The following is a 20362-nucleotide window of genomic DNA, read 5'->3' on the forward strand; positions in this document are numbered from 1 at the left end:
TTGATGCCAGTCGGCAAATATTCCGCTGTGCATCACGCATATATAGAAATGCATCTTTTAAATGCTCTATAGGCAAAAATATACTGTCCCTATCTAGGGTATCAATATTTTCAGTCAGGGAATCCGACCACGCCAACCCAGCACTGCACATCCAGGCTGAGGCGATTGCTGGTCGCAGTATAACACCAGTATGTGTGTAAATACCTTTTAGGATACCCTCCTGCTTTCTATCAGCAGGATCCTTAAGGGCGGCCATCTCAGGCGAAGGTAGAGCCCTTACAAGCGTGTGAGCGCTTTATCCACCCTAGGGGGTGTTTCCCAACGCACCCTAACCTCTGGCGGGAAAGGATATAATGCCAATAACATTTTAGAAATTATCAGTGGTTATCGGGGGAAACCCACGCATCATCACACACCTCATTTAATTTCTCAGATTCAGGAAAAATAAGAATTTACTCACCGGTAATTCTATTTCTCGTAGTCCGTAGTGGATGCTGGGAACTCCGTAAGGACCATGGGGAATAGCGGGCTCCGAAGGAGGCTGGGCACTCTAGAAAGATCTTAGACTACCTGGTGTGCACTGGCTCCTCCCACTATGACCCTCCTCCAAGCCTCAGTTAGGTACCGTGCCCGGACGAGCGTACACAATAAGGAAGGATTTTGAATCCCGGGTAAGACTCATACCAGCCACACCAATCACACCGTACAACTCGTGATATGAAACACAGTTAACAGTATGAAACAATAGAGCCTCTCAACAGATGGCTCAACAATAACCTGATTTAGTTAACCATAACTATGTACAAGTATTGCAGATAAACCGCACTTGGGATGGGCGCCCAGCATCCACTACGGACTACGAGAAATAGAATTACCGGTGAGTAAATTCTTATTTTCTCTAACGTCCTAGTGGATGCTGGGAACTCCGTAAGGACCATGGGGATTATACCAAAGCTCCCAAACGGGCGGGAGAGTGCGGATGACTCTGCAGCACTGAATGAGAGAACTCCAGGTCCTCCTCAGCCAGGGTATCAAATTTGTAGAATTTTTGCAAACGTGTTTGCCCCTGACCAAGTAGCTGCTCGGCAAAATTGTAAAGCCGAGACCTCTCGGGCAGCCGCCCAAGATGAGCCCACCTTCCTTGTGGAATGGGCATTGACAGATTTTGGCTGTGGCAGGCCTGCCACAGTATGTGCAAGCTGAATTGTACTACAAATCCAACGAGCAATAGTCTGCTTAGAAGCAGGAGCACCCAGCTTGTTAGGTGCATATAGGATAAACAGCGAGTCAGATTTTCTGACTCTAGCCGTTCTGGAAACATATATTTTCAGGGCACTGACAACGTCTAGCAACTTGGAGTCCTCCAAGTCCCTAGTAGCCTAGGCACCACAATAGGCTGGTTCAGGTGAAACGCTGACACCACCTTTGGGAGAAACTGGGGACGAGTCCTCAATTCTGCCCTATCCATATGGAAAATCAAATAAGGGCTTTTACAAGACAAAGCCGCCAACTTTGATACTCGCCTGGCAGAAGCCAAGGCCAATAACATAACCAACTTCCACGTGAGATATTTCAGATCCACGGTTTTTAGTGGTTCAAACCAATGTGATTTTAAGAAACTCAACACCACGTTGAGATCCCAAGGTGCCACAGGAGGCACAAACGGGGGCTGACTCTGCAGCACTCCTTTTATAAATGTCTGAACTTCAGGTACTGAAGCTAGTTCTTTTTGAAAGAAAATCGACAGAGCCGAGATCTGTACCTTAATGGAACCCAATTTAAGGCCCATAGTCACTCCTGCTTGCAGGAAATGCAGAAATCGACCTAGTTGAAATTCCTCTGTTGGGGCCCTTTCGGCCTCACACCATGCAACATATTTTCGCCATATGCGGTGATAATGAGTTGCTGTAACCTCTTTCCTGGCTTTAGTAAGCGTAGGAATGACTTCCTCCGGAATGCCCTTTTCCTTCAGGATCCGGCGTTCAACCGCCATGCCGACAAACGCAGCCGCGGTAAGTCTTGGAACAGACAGGGCCCCTGCTGCCGCAGGTCCTGTCTGAGTGGCAGAGGCCATGGGTCCTCTGATATAAGTTCTTGAAGTTCTGGGTACCAAGCTCTTCTTGGCCATCCACGAGTATCGTTCTTACTCCTCGCCTTCTTATTATTCTCAGTACCTTTGGTATGAGAGGCAGAGGGGAGAACACATAAACCGACTGGTACACCCACGGTGTTACCAGAGCGTCCATAGCTATCGCCTGAGGGTCCCTTGACCCGGTGCAATATCTTTTATAGCTTTTTGTTGAGGCGGGACGCCATCATGTCCACCTGTGGCCTTTCCCAATGGTGTACAATCCTATTGGAAGACTTCTGGAGGAAGTCCCCATTCTCCCGGGTGGAGGTCGTGTCTGTTGAGAAGATCTGCTTCCCAGTTGTCCACTCCGGGAATGAACACTGCTGACAGTGCTAACACATGATTTTCCACCTATCGGAGAATCCTTGTGGCTTCTGCCATCGCCATCCTGCTTCTTGTGCCGCCCTGTTGGTTTACATGGGCGACTGCCGTGATGTTGTCTGATTGGATCAGTACCGGCTGGTTTTGAAGCAGAGGCCTTGCCGGCCTCAGGGCATTGTAAATGGCCCTCAGGTCCAGAATATTTATGTGTAGGGAAATAACCTGACTTGACCAAAGTCCCTGGAAATTTCTTCCCTGTGTGACTGCCTCCCAGCCTCAAAGGCTGGAATCCATGGTCACTAGGACCTAGTCCTGTATGCCGAACCTGCGGCCCTCTTGAAGATGGGCACTCTGCAGCCACCACAGTAGAGATACCCTGGTCCTTGGAGACAGGGTTATCAGCCTATGCATCGGAAGATGCGATCCGGACCACTTGTCCAACAGGTCCCTCTGAAAAGTTCTTGTATGGAACCTGCCTAATGGGATTGCTTCGTAGGAAGCTACCATTTTTCCCAGGACTCGCGTGCAATGATGCACCGCTACCTATTTTGGCTTCAGGAGGTCTCTGACTAGAGATGACAACTCCTTGGCTTTCTCCTCCGGGAGAAACACTATTTCTGGTTTATGTCCAGAACCATCCCCAGGAACAGTAGACGTGTCATAGGAACCAGCTGTGACTTTGGACTGTTTAGAATCCAACCATGCTGTTGTAACACTTTCCAAAATAGTGCTACCCCGACTACCAACTGCTCCTTGGACCTCGCCCTTATAACGAGATTGTCCAAGTACGGGATAATTACAACTCCCTTTTTTTGAAGGAGTATCAACATTTCGGCCATTACCTTGATAAAACACCCTCGGTGCCATGTACAGTCCAAACGGCAGAGTCTGGACTTGGTAATGGTAATCCTGTACCACAAATCTGAGGTACTCCTGGCGAGGATGGTAAATGGGGACATGCAGGTAAGCATCCTTGATGTCCCAGGATACCATGTAATCCCCCTCGTCCAGGCTTGGAATAACCACCCTGAGCGATTCCATCTTGAACTTGAATTTTTGTGTTCAAGGATTTTAAATATAAAATGGGTCACACCGAACCATGCGGTTTCGGTACCCCAACCCGTGTGGAATAGTAACCCCGTCCTTGTTGAAGTAGGGGCACCTTGAGTATTACCTGCTGGGAATACCGCTTATTAATTGCCTCTAGCACAGCCTCCCTGCCTGAGGGAGTTGTCAGCAAGGCATATTTTAGGAAACGGCTGGGGGGAGACATCTCGAATTCCAGCTTGTACCCCTGAAATACTACTTGAAAGAAACAGGGATCCACCTGTGAGCGAGCCCACTAATTGCTGAAATTTTTGAGACGGCCCCCCACCGTACCTGGCTACACCTGTGGAGCACCCGCGTCATGGTGTGGCCTCACAGGAGGCGGGGGAAGAATCTTGATTCTGGGAACAGGCTGACTGGTGCAGCTTTTTTCCCTCTACCCTTGTCTCTGTACAGAAAGGAAGCGCCATTTGACCCGCTTGCTTTTCTGAAGCCGAAAGGACTGTACCTTTGTCGGTGAGGAAACCTGAGGTAAAATTATTTCTTCCCAGCAGTTGCTGTGGATACGAGGTCCCAGAGACCATCCCCAAATAATTCCTCACCCTTATAAGGCTCTCTATGCGCTTTTTAAGTCAGCATCACCTGTCCAGTGACAGGTCTCTAATACCCTCCTGACAGAATGGACATTACATTTATTTTGGATGCCAGCCGGCAAAATATCCCTCTGTGCATCCCCCATATATAAGACGACGTCTTTAATATGTTTTTATGTTTTCCAACTAGTATCCCTGTTTGACAGGGTCACCGACCACGCTGCAGCAGCACTATCTGCAGGTCTCAGTCTAGTACCTGAGTGTGTAAATACAGACTTCAGGATAGCCTCCTGTTTTTTATCAACAGGTACCTATTAAAGTGGCCGTATCCTAAGACGGCAGTGCCACCTTTTTTGACAAACGTGTGAGCGCCTTATTCACCCTAGGGGATATCTCCCAGCGTAACTTATCCACCTGGCGGGAAAGGGTACGCCATCAGTAACTTTTTATAAATTACCAGTTTCTTAACGGGGGAACCCACGCTTTCACACACTTCATTTATTCATCTGATGGGGGAACAAAACACTGCCTGCTTTTTCTCCCCAAACCTAAAACCCATTTTTAGAGGTGCTTGGGTTAAAGTCAGAAATGTATAACACATTTTTTATTGCCGGGATCACGTCACGGATGTTCCTAGTGGATTGTGTATATGTCTCCACCTTGTCGACACTGGAGTCAGACTCCGTGTCGACATCTGTGTCTGCCATCTGAGAGAGCGGGCGTTTTTGAGCCCCTGATGGCCTTTGAGACGCCTGGGCAGGCGCAGGCTGCGAAGCCGGCTGTCCCACAGCTGTTACGTCATCCACCCTTTTATGTAAGGAGTTGACACTGTCGGTTAATACCTTTCACCTATCCATCCACTCTGGTGTCGGCCCCACAGGGGGCGACATCACATATATCGGCCTCTGTTCTGTCACCATATAAGCCTCCTCATTCAACATGTCGACACAGCCGTACCGACACACCGCAGACACACAGGGAATGCTCTAAACGAGGACAGGACCCACAAAAGCCCTTTGGGGGGACAGAGTAAGAGTATGCCAGCACACACCAGAGCGCTATATATATACAGGGACTAACTGAGTTATGTCCCTAATAGCTTTTATATAATATACTGTATACAGTGCCAATTTTAATGCCCCCCCTCTCTTTTCCCTCTTACTGTACTGTAGAATTGCAGGGAAGAGCCAGGGAGCTTCCCTCCAGCCGAGCTGTGAGGGAAAAATGGCGCCAGTGTGCTGAGGAGATAGGCTCCGCCCCTTTTTCGCGGCCTATTCTCCCGTTTTTTATGGAATTCTGGCAGGGGTATTTACCTCATATATAGCCCCTGGGGCCATATATTGAGGTATTTTAGCCAGCCAAGGTGTTTTTATTGCTGCCTCAGGGCGCCCCCCCCAGCGCCCTGCACCCTCAGTGACCGGAGTGTGAAGTGTGTGAGAGGAGCAATGGCGCACAGCTGCAGTGCTGTGCGCTACCTTGGTGAAGACAGAGTCTTCATGCCGCCGATTTTCCGGACCATCTTCTTGCTTCTGGCTCTGTAAGGGGGACGGCGGCGCGGCTCCGGGACCGAACATCAAGGCTGGGCCTGCGGTCGATCCCTCTGGAGCTAATGGTGTCCAGTAGCCTAAGAAGCCCAATCCGGCTGCAAGCAGGCGAGTTCGCTTCTTCTCCCCTTAGTCCCTCGCTGCAGTGAGCCTGTTGCCAGCAGGTCTCACTGAAAATAATAAACCTAAGACTATCTTTCTTCTAAGAGCTCAGGAGAGCCCCTAGTGTGCATCCAACCTCGGCCGGGCACGAAATCTAACAGAGGCTTGGAGGAGGGTCATAGTGGGAGGAGCCAGTGCACACCAGGTAGTCTAAGATCTTTCTAGAGTGCCCAGCCTCCTTCGGAGCCCGCTATTCCCCATGGTCCTTACGGAGTTCCCAGCATCCACTAGGACGTTAGAGAAACTACAGGTAGTTTTTCCTCACCGAACAGAATACCCCTTTTTTTGGTGGTACTCGTATTATCAGAAATGTGTAAAACATTTTTCATTGCCTCAATCATGTAACGTGTGGCCCTACTGGAAGTCACATTCGTCTCTTCACCGTCGACACTGGAGTCAGTATCCGTGTCGGCGTCTATATCTGCCATCTGAGGTAACGGGCGCTTTAGAGCCCCTGACGGCCTATGAGACGTCTGGACAGGCACAAGCTGAGTAGCCGGCTGTCTCATGTCAACCACTGTCTTTTATACAGAGCTGACACTGTCACGTAATTCCTTCCAACAGTTCATCCACTCAGGTGTCGACCCCCTAGGGGGTGACATCACTATTACAGGCAATCTGCTCCGTCTCCACATCATTTTTCTCCTCATACATGTCGACACAAACGTACCGACATACAGCACACACACAGGGAATGCTCTGATAGAGGACAGGACCCCACTAGCCCTTTGGGGAGACAGAGGGAGAGTTTGCCAGCACACACCAGAGCGCTATATAAATACAGGGATAACCTTATATAAGTGTTTTTCCCCTTATAGCTGCTGTATAGTTAATACTGCGCCTAATTAGTGCCCCCCTCTCTTTTTTAACCCTTTCTGTAGTGTAGTGACTGCAGGGGAGAGCCAGGGAGCTTCCCTCCAACGGAGCTGTGAGGGAAAATGGCGCCAGTATGCTGAGGAGATAGGCTCCGCCCCTTTTTCGCGGACTTTTCTCCTGCTTTTTTATGGATTCTGGCAGGGGTTAAATGCATCCATATAGCCCAGGAGCTATATGTGATGCATTTTTTGCCATCCAAGGTGTTTTTACTGCGTCTCAGGGCGCCCCCCCCCAGCGCCCTGCACCCTCAGTGACCGAAGTGTGCTGAGAGCAATGGCGCACAGCTGCAGTGCTGTGCGCTACCTTGTTGAAGACAGGACGTCTTCTGCCGCCGATTTTCCGGACCTCTTCTGCCTTCTGGCTCTGTAAGGGGGCCGGCGGCGCGGCTCTGGGACCCATCCAAGCTGGGCCTGTGATCGTCCCTCTGGAGCTAATGTCCAGTAGCCTAAGAAGCCCAATCCACTCTGCACGCAGGTGAGTTCGCTTCTTCTCCCCTTAGTCCCTCGATGCAGTGAGCCTGTTGCCAGCAGGTCTCACTGAAAATAAAAAACCTAAACTAAAACTTTCACTAAGAAGCTCAGGAGAGCCCCTAGTGTGCACCCTTCTCGTTCGGGCACAGAGATCTAACTGAGGCTTGGAGGAGGGTCATGGGGGGAGGGGCCAGTGCACACCAGATAGTCCTAAAGCTTTCTTTAGATGTGCCCAGTCTCCTGCGGAGCCGCTATTCCCCATGGTCCTTACGGAGTTCCCAGCATCCACTTAGGACGTTAGAGAAAATTCTATAAAACAATTGTCAATATTACCATGACCCCAAAATACTTTCTCTTGCCTCCGATTGTGGCACATGCTGCCCGCTACAAAAACAAACTGATAAGACGTATGCTCTATACTGCCACTTTCCAGCTGAACGGAAGAAGTCAAACTCTACTTTTTTGGACTCAATATTTCACAGAATTTGGCACACTTTGGCTCTATGGAATACATGGCTAGCATCATCTAAAACTTACGATATCACAGAACCATACAAAATAATATTATAAAGTAAATAAAGTGACTATAATTCTCAGTAAAAAACTGGCTTGCAAAAGACTGCAATTGCAAATTTAGTTTCTAACTGTAAACACTAGTTATGGCAGCTATGCATAATACAGTTCTGGCTATTTAGAATGCCAATAGGGTACCAAAGCAGTGTTATAATGTAGGCGACTTACACCAGAATGAATGCATTCTACAACACCTTTGGGCCAGAAATACAGCTGGTGATGAGGCAATTATGAAAGTGGTTTTACAGGACAACTTTTTTTTTTTCTTTCATATTCTAATCAGGTACAACTAAAATGTAATTGCTTTTTTATGATTTCTTGGGAAATAAAGCACACAGGCCCACAAAGTACGTAGACTAAAACTTTTATGGTCATTCTGATATCAGTGACATTTTGTGTGTGAAAATGTAACATTCTCTTTGAAACATCAAGGTAAAACTTACCCTTAATCCCAGTGTTCTTTTCTGCACAACACTGCAGCACACCAATGCCATTTCTCTATCTGAAATCCAGATATCTTCTTCTTACCTGCAACAGATAAAATTCAAAATGTACTAACATTTAGGAACCAGAATTATACAGCACAATCTAATCTGATAGATGTAACCATGTAAACAATTTGGTCAAATACTAGATTAAACGTTAGTAGTATGCATATTCATAACATTAGATAGAAATTAGGAATGCTTCTTGTAAAGGCTACATCCTATCTGAAAAACACCAGCGACTAAGGAGAGATATAGGGAAAGCATGTACAACAAAGTATCTGTAGGGAGAGCACAGTTGGGAAGCGACATTCATGTTCTAAAGGGGTGGTATTCATGTGACCGGCGGTCACATGATTTCTTCCAAACATCCCGCCACCTCACTATGCTGACTGACAGGGACTATTTCCACTCGTGGGTGTCCACAACACCCATAGAGTGGGAATAGGACCCGTGGCAAGCACAGGTCGCGACCGAGCCAGCAGCATGGCAATCCCGCAAGGAGCTTGCAGCACTTAGCTCATCCCTCTGTCGGTATGCTGACCGCCGGTCAGCCACACTACACCTGTTTTAAAGCGTACTCCCCCATACCCATTCTGATTTGATCATTATCTGGTACTGGGATGGTTTGGGGCCACATGCAGACATAAGCTTGCGGCATATAGGAATAGATACTGATCACAATTCTCTTCTATTAGCGTGAAGAGCAGTAAAACATTGATAAATTAAAAAGTTGAATGTGTTGCAAATGCATAGAAAACATTGTATTAACCTTTATTAAAGCAATGCTGCACTATGTCTGTGTAGACCAGCTTATGCTATGCTGCTCTAATAGCACTGGGCATGATATGCGGTCAGAATACTGACTGCGGCATCTTAATGGTGGGAATCCCGACAAGGGAAAGGCAAGTATACTTACCCTTCCCCAATGCCGCCGCCGCCGCCACCCCCATCCACCCAAAAACTTTGTTATGTGATGTGATCTCATGGCTGGGGAATGTCAGAGCCTCTGTAGCAGCAGAGCTGTCACTGTGTAATGAGCAGGAGGTACAGCAGCCGATAATAGCACCGTGTCCTGTCTGTTGACCATGACCCCACAGGGCGCCCAGCGCGGCACACCCGACAGGGGTATACTGTGCTACTGCCTAACACTGACCTCGCTATATAGATTCCCCCAGCTACACTATCCCATGTGCAGCCTCCTGCTCCGGCCTCACCACCCACAGCAGTCACCTGGGGGTAAGATGCGTGGGCGCTGGTCACTGCCTAGGGTGTGTACCCGGCCCGCAGTGCACCAGGGCTGAAGGTCACCGCGAACCGACCCCTCCGCACCCCGCTGCTTCTAGCGTCCTGCACGGTGTGGATAGGCGCAATAATAAGACGTCATCAGGGCAGCGTCTTCATTTACTCCAACAGGAGTAAAACAGCGTATTCTATACCCGGTCCACGGATGTCTCCAGCACCCGCGCCATATTATCGGAGAGTAAACACTGGCGGCAATAATAATAATAAGCAGAAGCAGGGCAGGAGTCAGAGACGCGGTACGAGCTGTACTCAGAGCTGCGTGTGCGTTGTGTGCACCGAGGACCGTCCCATAGTGACCACTGCTCCCGGCATGTCCGCCCTGACCGGTGTGGAGACCTCGGCAGGTGTAGTGCTCAGGCGGGCGGTGGAGCTGGACGGGAGTGGCCGGTACCAGGATAGTCTGGTCTGCTACCAGGAAGGCATCCAGCTGCTGCTACAAGTCCTCAAGGGTCAGTTTATTGTTCTTACTACTTATTATAGCGCAAGCATGTCACTCAGAGAAGCGAGGTAATCCCTGATACATATAGCTTACACTTATGTATCACGTGTCCTGTCAGTGTTTCGCTTTGAACAAGTGAATGGTGCCTAGCAGTCCTTGTACGGTAGATGCTAGAATCAAGTGGGCTAAGGGACCTTTTCCGTCTGGGGGAGGAGTCACAACACAAGGGGGAGGAGCAAGGCCAGCGGGATAGTTCCTCTACTATCCACGCCACCAACTATTACCTTTAGTAATCAGGTGGCGAGCAGAGCGAGCCACCGAGCCCGAAGCGTGGCGAGCCTACTTTTCGGGTACCCTGTTCGCCTGTAGCTCCTCCTCCTGGTGACGTGTCTCCTCCCCTAGATCCGTCAGAAGGTCCCTTCTCCCACTCCGAAATAGAATCAACCGTCCTTGTACCTCCCAACTGTCCTTTTCCTGGACTTCACTCTTAACCCTCCGTCAGGTGCACCTCTGGGACTCAAGGATTTAGACGCAGTGCACCTGACAGGCGCCTGTTAGAAAATCGTCATTAGCATCTAATTAACTCAATTCTAATGGGCCCTACACACATGCCGATATCACTGCACGATATGAACGATCTCGTTCATTAATGAACGAGATAACGTTCATATCGTGCAGTGTGGAGGCACCAGCGATGAACGATGCGCGGCCCCGCGCTCGTTCATCGCTGGTGCTATGTCGGCTGTGCATGCAGGCCAATATGGACGAGATCGTCCATATTTGCCTGCAAGTCTACGGAGCCGGGTGACGGGGGAGTGAAGAAACTTCACTCCCCCGTCATTGCCGCCGGGTCGCCCGTATCGGTGGTCGGGCAGCTCGGCTGCACATCGCCGAGTGTGTAGGGCCTATAACGCTCTTAAAGTGATCAGTGACCTTCATTAGGACGTACAAAGAGAGAAATTGTAGGGTTTTATGGGCCATTTCAGCAGAAAAGCTGAAGCAAAAAAGAGAAAACATGAATATAGGTTTGGGCGCAATGTGCCTGAGAGGCCACCCTGGACAAACCTACATATTTCCGCAAAATATCCACAACCTTTGTAATTTTAATTCATAAAATGAGCAAAATAAACAATAGATAAAAATAAAAGGAAATACGAACCTTCAAAAGTTGAAGGAGCTTGGGCGCAGTGTGCCTGATAGGCTAGGAGCGTCACTACTGCACTCCATGCAGGCAGCGGGAAAACTGACTAGGGGGGTTTCTAATAGCACCTAGAGATAGGAAGGTACTAGGAGGGACAGGCCCCTGCGCAGAGAGGGGAGCAAGAACAGCTTTGCAACGCCTGTCAGGCCAGCTGCGCCAGACCGAGGGTTAATCTATGATTGCCATCACCTTTGTTGAACTAATTAATGGATTCACCTGGGCGTGGCCTGCCTGCCGAAGGGAGAAACTTTGGGGGTAATTCAGAGTTGATCGCAGCAGCAAATTTGTTAGCAGTTGGGCAAAACCATGTACAGTGCAGGTGTGGCAGATATAACATTTACAGAGAGAGTTAGATTTGGGTGGTTTATTTTTTTTCTGTGCAGGGTAAATACTGGCTGCTTTATTTTTACACTACAATTTAGATTTCAGTTTAAACACACCCCACCCAAATCTAACTCTCTCTGCACATGTTATATCTGCCCCCCCTGCAGTGCACATGGTTTTGCCCAACTGCTAACAATTTTTTTGCTGCGATCAACTCTGAATAAGGCCCTGTGTTCCTGCTGTGCCCCAGCTTACCGATAACTAATTAACTCCACACTCCCTTCCCGGGCTCTCAATTGCCTGTCCGTGGCTATCTTTCCCCCCTTCTCCACCTTCAGCTGTTCCTGGGTCTGGCTCGTGGAATCGGGGAGCAGCCTGTGGACTCCCAGTGCTCCTTTAGCAGCGGCCTCAATTTCCCCTGCTGCCTGAGTGGACTTCTGGCGCCGCTGCCTGCACTGAGCTTTACCTTTGGAGGCTGGTCCGGACACCTGGCGCTGCACTCTCCGGTGCCTGTGGTTCCCGCTGACGCCGAGGTTTACATCCCCTGACCGGAGCCTGCTGCCTCCTGCTCCGTGGACCCCACTCTGGCTCCCTCCTGACGGCAGCCATCTTGGATGACCCAGCGGCCGGTCCGGCTGTATTTTTGCCTCCCTCAGCTACCTCTGCGCCTTGTATACAGGGGATCCCGGTGCCTCCAGCCTGCATCCATTTATCCAGCAAATATGTCCTCCCTGCGGTCCTTAAGTATACAGGGACGCACACACCGCCTAGCCTGCTGGTGACACTGGATAACACTGGGAGTACTAGTGTCCCTACATATTCCACAGGCTTCTCCTGCTGCCCGCACTGTGTGCTTCTCCGGTGGGCACCTCCTGTCACCGGCTCTGATTGTGGGCCCCCGTCCTCAGTTGCTCTGCCACTCTGCGGTCTGGTTTCTGTCTGCAGCTGTTGGATGCTGTACTCCCCAGCTTCTCTGGGCGCATTATATAGCCTCCGGCTGGAGTGATTTTACAGTTTGCTACTGTGACTGCAATTGCTCATCATTATATGTCACAACTGAGGGCCTGAGCTGACGGGAGGCAGCCTCAGTTGTAGGGGCTGAGATGTACCGGAACCTGGGAGGTTGTATCAGACCCCTGGACATGTAAGTAACATGAATAATAACTGCCCGAAGGCGTGACCACGACAACTTGGATAAAAGTCAATGATGTTTATTATGACAACTCCGCAACACAGCAGCAGTAAAAGAAAACGTAAAAGTCAGCAAAGAATAAATACAGTTCCTGGGTACTACAGGATGGCAGGAGCCACAGGGCACTGGTAGTGTGAGATAGTTCTTATAATCTTCTAGATGGAAAGTCCTTACCAGGCCCGACTGTAGCAATGGAGATAACCCAGGATTGTACCAGCTGGTGTTCCAGGAAAAGCTGGGTTGCTGAAGATAAAACGGCTGCTGTGGATACTGGCTGGAACCAGACTGTTGTTAGCACGGAGTGGATACTGGCTGGAACCAGTTAAATAATAAATGAACTTGGGAGCGATGAAATATGAACTGAAATGTAGAACTTGAGAGCGGAGAAATAATAATGCCGGTGGAGAGTGGTAAAGTGTAGAAAGGACACCGGCCCTTTAAGAGAAGCTGTACTCTGCTGGAAGCTGGGCTGGAAGCAGGTAATGTTGTAGCTGGAAACAGATGAATCCACAATGGATTGGAGAGTCAGGCTACACCGCAGGTGGAATGCTGGTGCGGGTCTCTATGGTGGAAGTCTTGAGACAGGAGCTGGAACCTGGAAGACAATCACAGGAGAGAGACAAACAGGAACTAGGTTTGACAACCAAAGCACTGACGCCTTCCTTGCTCAGGCACAGTGTATTTATACCTGCAGCAAGGAAGAGATTGGCTAGGCAATTATGCAGATTAACAATACTGACAACAGATTGGAGGAAATGATCATCTGACAGAATCCAAGATGGCTGCGCCCATGCAGACACTTGGAGGGAAGTTTGGTTTGTAATCCATGTGGTAATGAAAACAGTAATGGCGGCGCCGGCCACTGGAGACAGGAGACGCCAGGCTGACAAGTGCACATCCAACCACGCGGACACAGCGGAGGCCGCGGCCGACGCAATCGCCACTCTGACACTCTGCATGCAGAAGCCCAGGGACGGCGGCGGAGGCCGCGGGAGACGCCATGCCAGATGCAATAAGGCGCTACTGTGACAGCGTCTCAGAGAGACAGGAGAGGATGCAGGAATGCGAACACTAGGATAACAGATGGGATCCGGTCCTGGAGCGCTGAGCCAGCCCCAGGAGGCATCTGATGGGTAAGAAATGGCGTCCAGATACCCGGATCGTGACAGCACCCCCCCCTTTAGGAGTGGCCCCAGGACACTTCTTTGGCTTTTGAGGAAACTTGGAATGGAATCTCCGGACCAAGGCAGGAGCATGGACATCAGAAGCATTGGTCCATGAACGTTCCTCAGGGCCGTAACCCTCCCAGTCAATAAGATACTGTAGTTGACCGTAACGGTGACGTGAGTCCAGGATCTTGGCCACTTCATACTCAACGCCTCGTTGAGTTTGGACTTTCGGAGTTGGAGGAAGTGAGGAATGAAACCGATTCAAGATCAGCGGTTTCAACAGGGAAACATGGAATGTCCTGGGTATTTTTAAGAAGGGAGGCAACTGAAGTCTGTAAGCAACAGGATTGATGACTTGTTCAATCTTGAAAGGACCGATATAGCGAGGTGCAAACTTCATACTGGGAACTCTTAACCTCAAATTCTTCGTGGATAACCATACCCGATCACCCACCTTGAGAGCAGGAACTGCTCGACGCTTCTTATCCGCAAACTTCTTGTACCTGAACGATGCCTTGAGCAGAGCTGATCGTACGCTCTTCCAGATATTGGCAAACTGATGCAAGGTGATATCCACTGCGGGAACAGAAGTTGCTGGAAGCGGTTGGAACTCAGGGACTTTAGGGTGGAATCCAAAGTTAGTGAAGAATGGTGTTGAAGCAGATGAAGAATGATACTGGTTGTTATGACAGAACTCGGCCCAGGGAAGTAATTGAACCCAGTCATCTTGAGAGGAGGACACATAGATGCGGAGGAAGGCCTCCAAGTCCTGATTCACCCTCTCGGTTTGACCATTGGTCTGAGGATGGTAAGCCGTGGAAAACTTTAGCTTGACTTGAAGGACTTGACATAGACTTCGCCAGAATTTGGCTGTGAATTGAACTCCTCGATCTGAGATTTCTTCAGGAAGACCGTGGAGTCGGAAGATCTCTTGTATGAATACTTGAGCCAACTTGGAAGCTGACGGAAGACCGGTGAGAGGAATGAAGTGTGCCATCTTGGTGAACCGGTCAACTACCACCCAGATGGTATTGAACTTGTTGCACATGGGTAAATCTGTAATAAAATCCATCGACAAATGGGTCCAAGGTCGACGGGGAACAGATAGTGGGACCAGTTGCCCCGCAGGCGACTGGCGGGATACCTTATGTTGAGCACACTTTGGGCAAGATGCAATAAACTCCAAGACGTCCTTTTTCAGAGTTGGCCACCAATAGGACCTAGAGATAAACTCCAGGGTTTTTTGGATACCTGTATGTCCGGCAAAACGGGAAGCATGGGCCCAATGCATGAGCTTCTTCCTTAGCATCGGTTTCACAAAACTTTTCCCTGATGGGGGCGTAGAGTCCATCCCTACCGTGGAGAATGCCAACGGATTTATAATAGGATGCTTGTCTGAATACTCTGACTCATTTTCTTGCTCCCATGAGCGGGAAAGGGCATCGGCCTTGCGATTCTGAGAGCCCGGACAGAACTGGAGTTTAAAGTCGAACCTGGAAAAGAAAAGTGCCCATCTGGCCTGACGAGGGTTGAGACATTGTGCGCCTTTCAGATATAAAAGGTTCTTGTGGTCTGTAAGTATGGTGATTGAATGAGAAGCTCCCTCCAACAGATACCTCCACTCTTCTAGAGCGAGCTTGATGGCTAGCAACTCCTGGTCGCCAATGGCATAGTTGCGCTCAGCTGGTGTTAGGGTCTCCTGCCCTGTGCTGCCACGTCGTCATGGCAACCGGGAGACAAGTGCTAGTGGTGTAACCTGAGCGCAGCTGATACTCCGGTTCGGGTCTTTTGCTGTGCAGTGGTTATAGGCTCTGTGCACGGCAGGGGATCCGGTGCTGGTTTTTGTGCTCACAGTCTGTGAGGTCTGAGTGGGGCGTGGACAGCACCTGCTTTATAAGGCCTCTTTTCAGGGTAAGCAGATGCTGCTGAATCTTTGTTGGTTAGTCAGTTCATGAACGTTAGCCAGTACTGTGTAGCTTTGTATTTGTTTGTTGCTTACTGCAAATAGGCCTGGGAATTTGGTATTACACTCTGCCAATCCAGACCTAGCAGTAAGACTGGAGTCAGTCGTTTAGCTTGCTGGGGTTCTGTTACTACCCTGTGAACTTAGCAAGTTTGCGGCTGTATTCTAAGACTTGCCTGTCTAATCCTGTCTCACTGTGCTAGGTGTCAGGGGTCAGTTTAGTGGCAGTAAGCTAAAACCTGTGCACTGCAAGTGAGAATTTGGATTGTGGAGATTCTCCTTGTGTCTATCATTCCATCTCTGACCAAGGAGTTTACTGCCACACCCGTTGGTAACCCTTTAGGGTTTTGCTGTTGCCCTTAGCAACAGCATTTCGGGTACTCTACGTATTAAAACACAACATCTTGCTTTTTCCATCTTAGCAGTTCTAATACAAGGGAGATACCCAGTTCCTTAGCCTCTGGGCTTCTCTGTTCACTTTGTGTGTATTTTGTTACCCTATCACCTTCTGTGTACGTTATGTCATATCCCCCAGTTTGTCTGTGAGTCCATCTGTTTTGCATAACAGTTCAAACACCAGTACATTCCTGCAGACACTGGAGTGCATAACCGTTCTGACACCAGTACTTTCCTGCTGGCACTGGTGTGCATAACATATTCAGCAGCCTAATACTCCTGTTGAAATTTTGTGGGAATATGGAGCATACCCCTTAAAATACGTTGCAACAGGTGGTCGATCAGGTGCAGGTCCTGACTCGACAATTTAATGATTTGTCCATTAAAATGCACACCTCCCAGGCTGCTGGCGGAGCTCCCGCAGCAGCAGCACCTGCAGGGGTTAAGGAGCCGAAAGTAAATCTCCCGGATCGTTTTTCTGGAGATCGCTCGCAGTTCTTTTGTTTCAAGGAGAGCTGCAAGCTATACTTCCGGCTTAGGCCTCAGTCTTCTGGGTCGGAGATTCAGCGGGTGGGCATAGTGATTTCCTTGCTACAAGGAGACCCACAGGTCTGGGCATATGGGTTGCAGCCTGACTGTCCGTCGCTTAAAAGTGTTGATGCTTTTTTTACGGCACTGGGCATGTTGTATGATGACCCTGACAAGACGGCCTCAGCCGAGGCTCAGATTTCGATCCTTAAGCAAGGGCGCAGGCCAGTTGAGGTTTACTGTACGGAGTTTCGGAGGTTGGCCCATGATACCCAGTGGAATGACCCAGCCCTGAGACACCAGTACCGAAGAGGTCTTTCTAACCAGATAAAGGACCAACTGGTACAATATCCCTTGCCTGATAGCTTGGATCAGCTCATGCAGTTATCCATCCGGGTGGATAGACGGCTGAGAGAGCGTAGGCTTGAAAGGGAGACTGAGATTTCCTTCCTTCCCAAGGGAACCTCAGACTCTGAGGAATTTTCTGAGGAGCCTATGCAGATTGGGGCTACCCGCCTCTCCTCGCGTGAGAAGACGCGGAGGAGACAGCAGGGGTTGTGTTTGTACTGTGGGAATAAAGGTCATGTGGTAGTATCATGCCCAGAAAAGCCGGAAAACTTCAGGGCCTGAGGGTGATGGGAAATATCCTGTCAGGCCAGAAGTCAGAATTTCCCAAGAAGACTTTTATCATTCCAGTGACCTTGAAGATCCTCGGTCAAACTGTCAAGACTGAGGCCTTTGTGGACAGTGGGGCCGACGGGGTTTTTATGGACCGCCAATTCGCCCTGAAACACTCTGTTCCCTTAGTACCCTTGGCATCGGAAATTGAGATTTGTGGGTTAAACGGGGAACCATTATTCCAAGGTAAAATTACCTCTTGCACTAGCCAGATTTCTTTGTTTATTGGAGCCACACACTCTGAAAAATTGTCCTTTTATGTGACTGTCTGTACTTTTGCCCCATTGGTGTTGGGGTTACCCTGGTTAAGGGCCCACAATCCTCAATTTGACTGGGTCTCTGGGGAGATTCTTAGTTGGGGTACTGATTGTTTCAGGAGTTGCTTGAGCCTTCCAGTCAGGCTCTCGCAGCTAAGTTTGCCAGGATTGCCAGGGTGTTATGCAGATTTTGCGGACGTGTTCTCCAAAAAAGTTGCAGAGGTACTACCTCCCCATCGCCCCTATGACTGTGCCATTGATTTGTTGCCAAATGCTAAGCTTCCCAAGAGCAGGTTGTACTCCCTGTCACGTCCTGAGACTCAGGCTATGGCAGAGTACATTCAGGAGAACTTGGCTAAGGGATTTATCAGACCTTCACAGTCTCCAGTTGGGTCGGGGTTCTTCTTCGTGGGTAAAAAGGACGGTTCGTTGCGACCCTGCATCGACTTCAGGGAATTGAACCGTATCACGATTAAAAACTCATACCCACTGCCTCTCATTTCGGTCTTGTTTGACCAGCTTCGTACTGCCACCATTTTTTCTAAGATTGACCTACGCGGTGCGTACAATCTAATCCGAATAAGAGAGGGGGATGAATGGAAGACTGCCTTTAATACCCACTCAGGGCATTATGAATATTTGGTGATGCCTTTTGGGCTCTGTAATGCCCCGGCAGTCTTCCAGGATTTCATGAATGATGTGCTCAGGGAATATTTGGATAGATTCTTAGTTGTATACTTAGATGACATCCTAATCTTCTCCCATTCCCTGGAGGAACATCGGAAGCATGTACGCTTAGTCCTCCAGAAACTCAGAGACCACCGGCTTGGGGCAAAGCTGGAGAAGTGCGAATTTGAAGTTCAGCAAATCGCATTTCTAGGATATATTATCTCCCCAGAAGGTTTCCAAATGGAGGGTTCCAAGGTACAGGCAGTCCTGGATTGGGTGCAGCCCACTAGTTTGAAGGCGCTTCAGCGTTTCCTGGGCTTTGCGAATTTTTATAGACGATTTATCGCTGGATTTTCGTCTATAGTGGCGCCCTTGGTGGCACTCACTAAGAAAGGGGCGGATGTTGCTCACTGGTCTTGTGAGGCTAAAGCGGCTTTTGCCCGTCTCAAAAGGGCATTTGTTTCGGCCAAGGTGCTGCGACACCCAGATCCAGAGCGTCCTTTTGTGGTGGAGGTGGATGCCTCTGAGATGGGTATTGGGGCAGTGCTTTCTCAGATGGGAGTGTCTGATAATCGCCTTCATCCCTGTGCTTACTTTTCCCGTAAATTTTCGCCTGCCGAGATGAATTATGACGTGGGTAACCGGGAATTGTTGGCTATTAAGGATGCACTCGAGGAGTGGAGACACTGGCTTGAGGGGGCTAAGTTTGTGGTCTCAATTCTCACTGACCATAAGAATCTGGCATATTTAGAGTCAGCGAAGCGTCTCAATGCCAGGCAGGCACGATGGGCTTTGTTTTTTGCTCGCTTTAATTTTTTGATAACATATCGCCCTGGGTCAAAAAACATCAAGGCTGATGCGCTCTCGCGGAGTTTTGCTCCAATCCAGGAGACCACCGAGGAGCCGTTGCCCATTGTTTCCCCATCATGTATTAAAGTGGGCATTACCCAGGACCTCTTATCATTAGTCCTTAGAGCACAGGAGCAGGCTCCTCCAGACCTTCCGGTAGGTCTTTTGTTTGTGCCTCCTAGGTTAAGACAGCGAGTGTTCCTGGAATTCCATGCCAAGAAGTCGGCAGGTCACCCGGGTATTGCCAGAACTCGGGAGTTGCTATCTAGGGCGGTGTGGTGGCCCTCGGTGGCTAAGGATGTGGATCAGTGGGTTCGGGCATGTGACATCTGTGCCCGAAATAAGACTCCTAGAGGGGTTCCTGTTGGCCCATTACATCCACTCTCTATCCCATCTAAGCCATGGACCCACATTTCAATGGATTTTGTGGTGGACTTGCCCAAATCCTCGGGGATGACAGCCATCTGGGTTGTCGTTGACAGGTTTTCGAAGATGGCGCACTTCGTTCCACTGCTTGGGCTGCCATCAGCCAGACGCCTGTCTGAATTATTTATGCTGCATGTTGTGCGTCTCCACGGGTTGCCACTTGATGTGGTCTCTGACCGCGGATCCCAGTTTGTGGCCAAATTCTGGAGGGCATTTTGTTCCGATCTCCAGATTTCTGTCAGCTTGTCGTCAGGCTACCATCCGCAGTCTAATGGGCAGACTGAAAGGGTGAACCAGTCCTTGGAGCAGTTCCTCAGGTGTTATGTCTCCAAGTGTCAGACTGACTGGGTTGCTCATCTGTCCATGGCGGAGTTTGCCTATAACAACGCGGCTCACTCTGCTACAGGGATCTCTCCCTTCCTTTGTGTGTATGGGCATCATCCTAAGGCCAATTCTTTTGACCCCGTGGACTCCACGCCTGGTGGTTCCTCTGTGGTTTCGGTCCTTAGAGGTATTTGGCGGAAAGTGAAGAAAGCCCTTGTGTCTGTGTCATTAGTGACCAAAAGGGTTTTTGATAAGCGGAAAAGACCCTGCAGCTTCAAATTAGGAGACTTCGTCTGGTTGTCTACCAAGAATTTGAAGTTGAGACAGCCATCTCATAAGTTAGGGCCCCGGTTCATCGGCCCTTATAAGATCACCAGGGTTATCAATCCGGTGGCATTTCAGTTAGATCTGCCCCGTTCTTTGGGTATCAATAAAACATT

General features: G+C 49.4%; 2 protein-coding genes across 9 annotated transcripts in view; one reads left to right on the top strand and one right to left on the bottom strand.

Moving 5' to 3' along the window:
* MRPL30 (mitochondrial ribosomal protein L30) overlaps positions 1-10120 on the bottom strand; it is a 40899-nt gene extending 30779 nt beyond the window's left edge. For 3 of the 5 annotated variants that reach the window (XM_063953367.1, XM_063953363.1, XM_063953366.1), the window contains exons 1-2: positions 9436-9526; positions 8161-8245 (exon numbers count right to left, since the gene is read on the bottom strand). In XM_063953367.1, the coding sequence (XP_063809437.1) occupies positions 8161-8211 (51 nt within the window). In that variant the 5' untranslated portion in view covers positions 8212-8245; positions 9436-9526. Of the gene's footprint in view, positions 1-8160; positions 8246-9358; positions 9415-9435; positions 9527-10039 lie in introns of those variants that run through there. The other 2 variants (XM_063953364.1, XM_063953365.1) reach the window with 2 other exon arrangements.
* The window catches only part of MITD1 (microtubule interacting and trafficking domain containing 1), an 86053-nt gene continuing 75343 nt past the window's right edge, over positions 9653-20362 (top strand). For all 4 annotated transcript variants that reach the window (XM_063953360.1, XM_063953362.1, XM_063953359.1 and 1 more), the window contains exon 1: positions 9653-9956. In XM_063953360.1, coding sequence (XP_063809430.1) covers positions 9653-9956 — 304 coding nt within the window. The remainder of the gene's footprint in view (positions 9957-20362) is intronic.

Source organism: Pseudophryne corroboree, chromosome 2 (assembly GCF_028390025.1).
Source record: "Pseudophryne corroboree isolate aPseCor3 chromosome 2, aPseCor3.hap2, whole genome shotgun sequence".
In the NCBI taxonomy this organism is placed as follows: Eukaryota; Metazoa; Chordata; class Amphibia; order Anura; family Myobatrachidae; genus Pseudophryne; species Pseudophryne corroboree.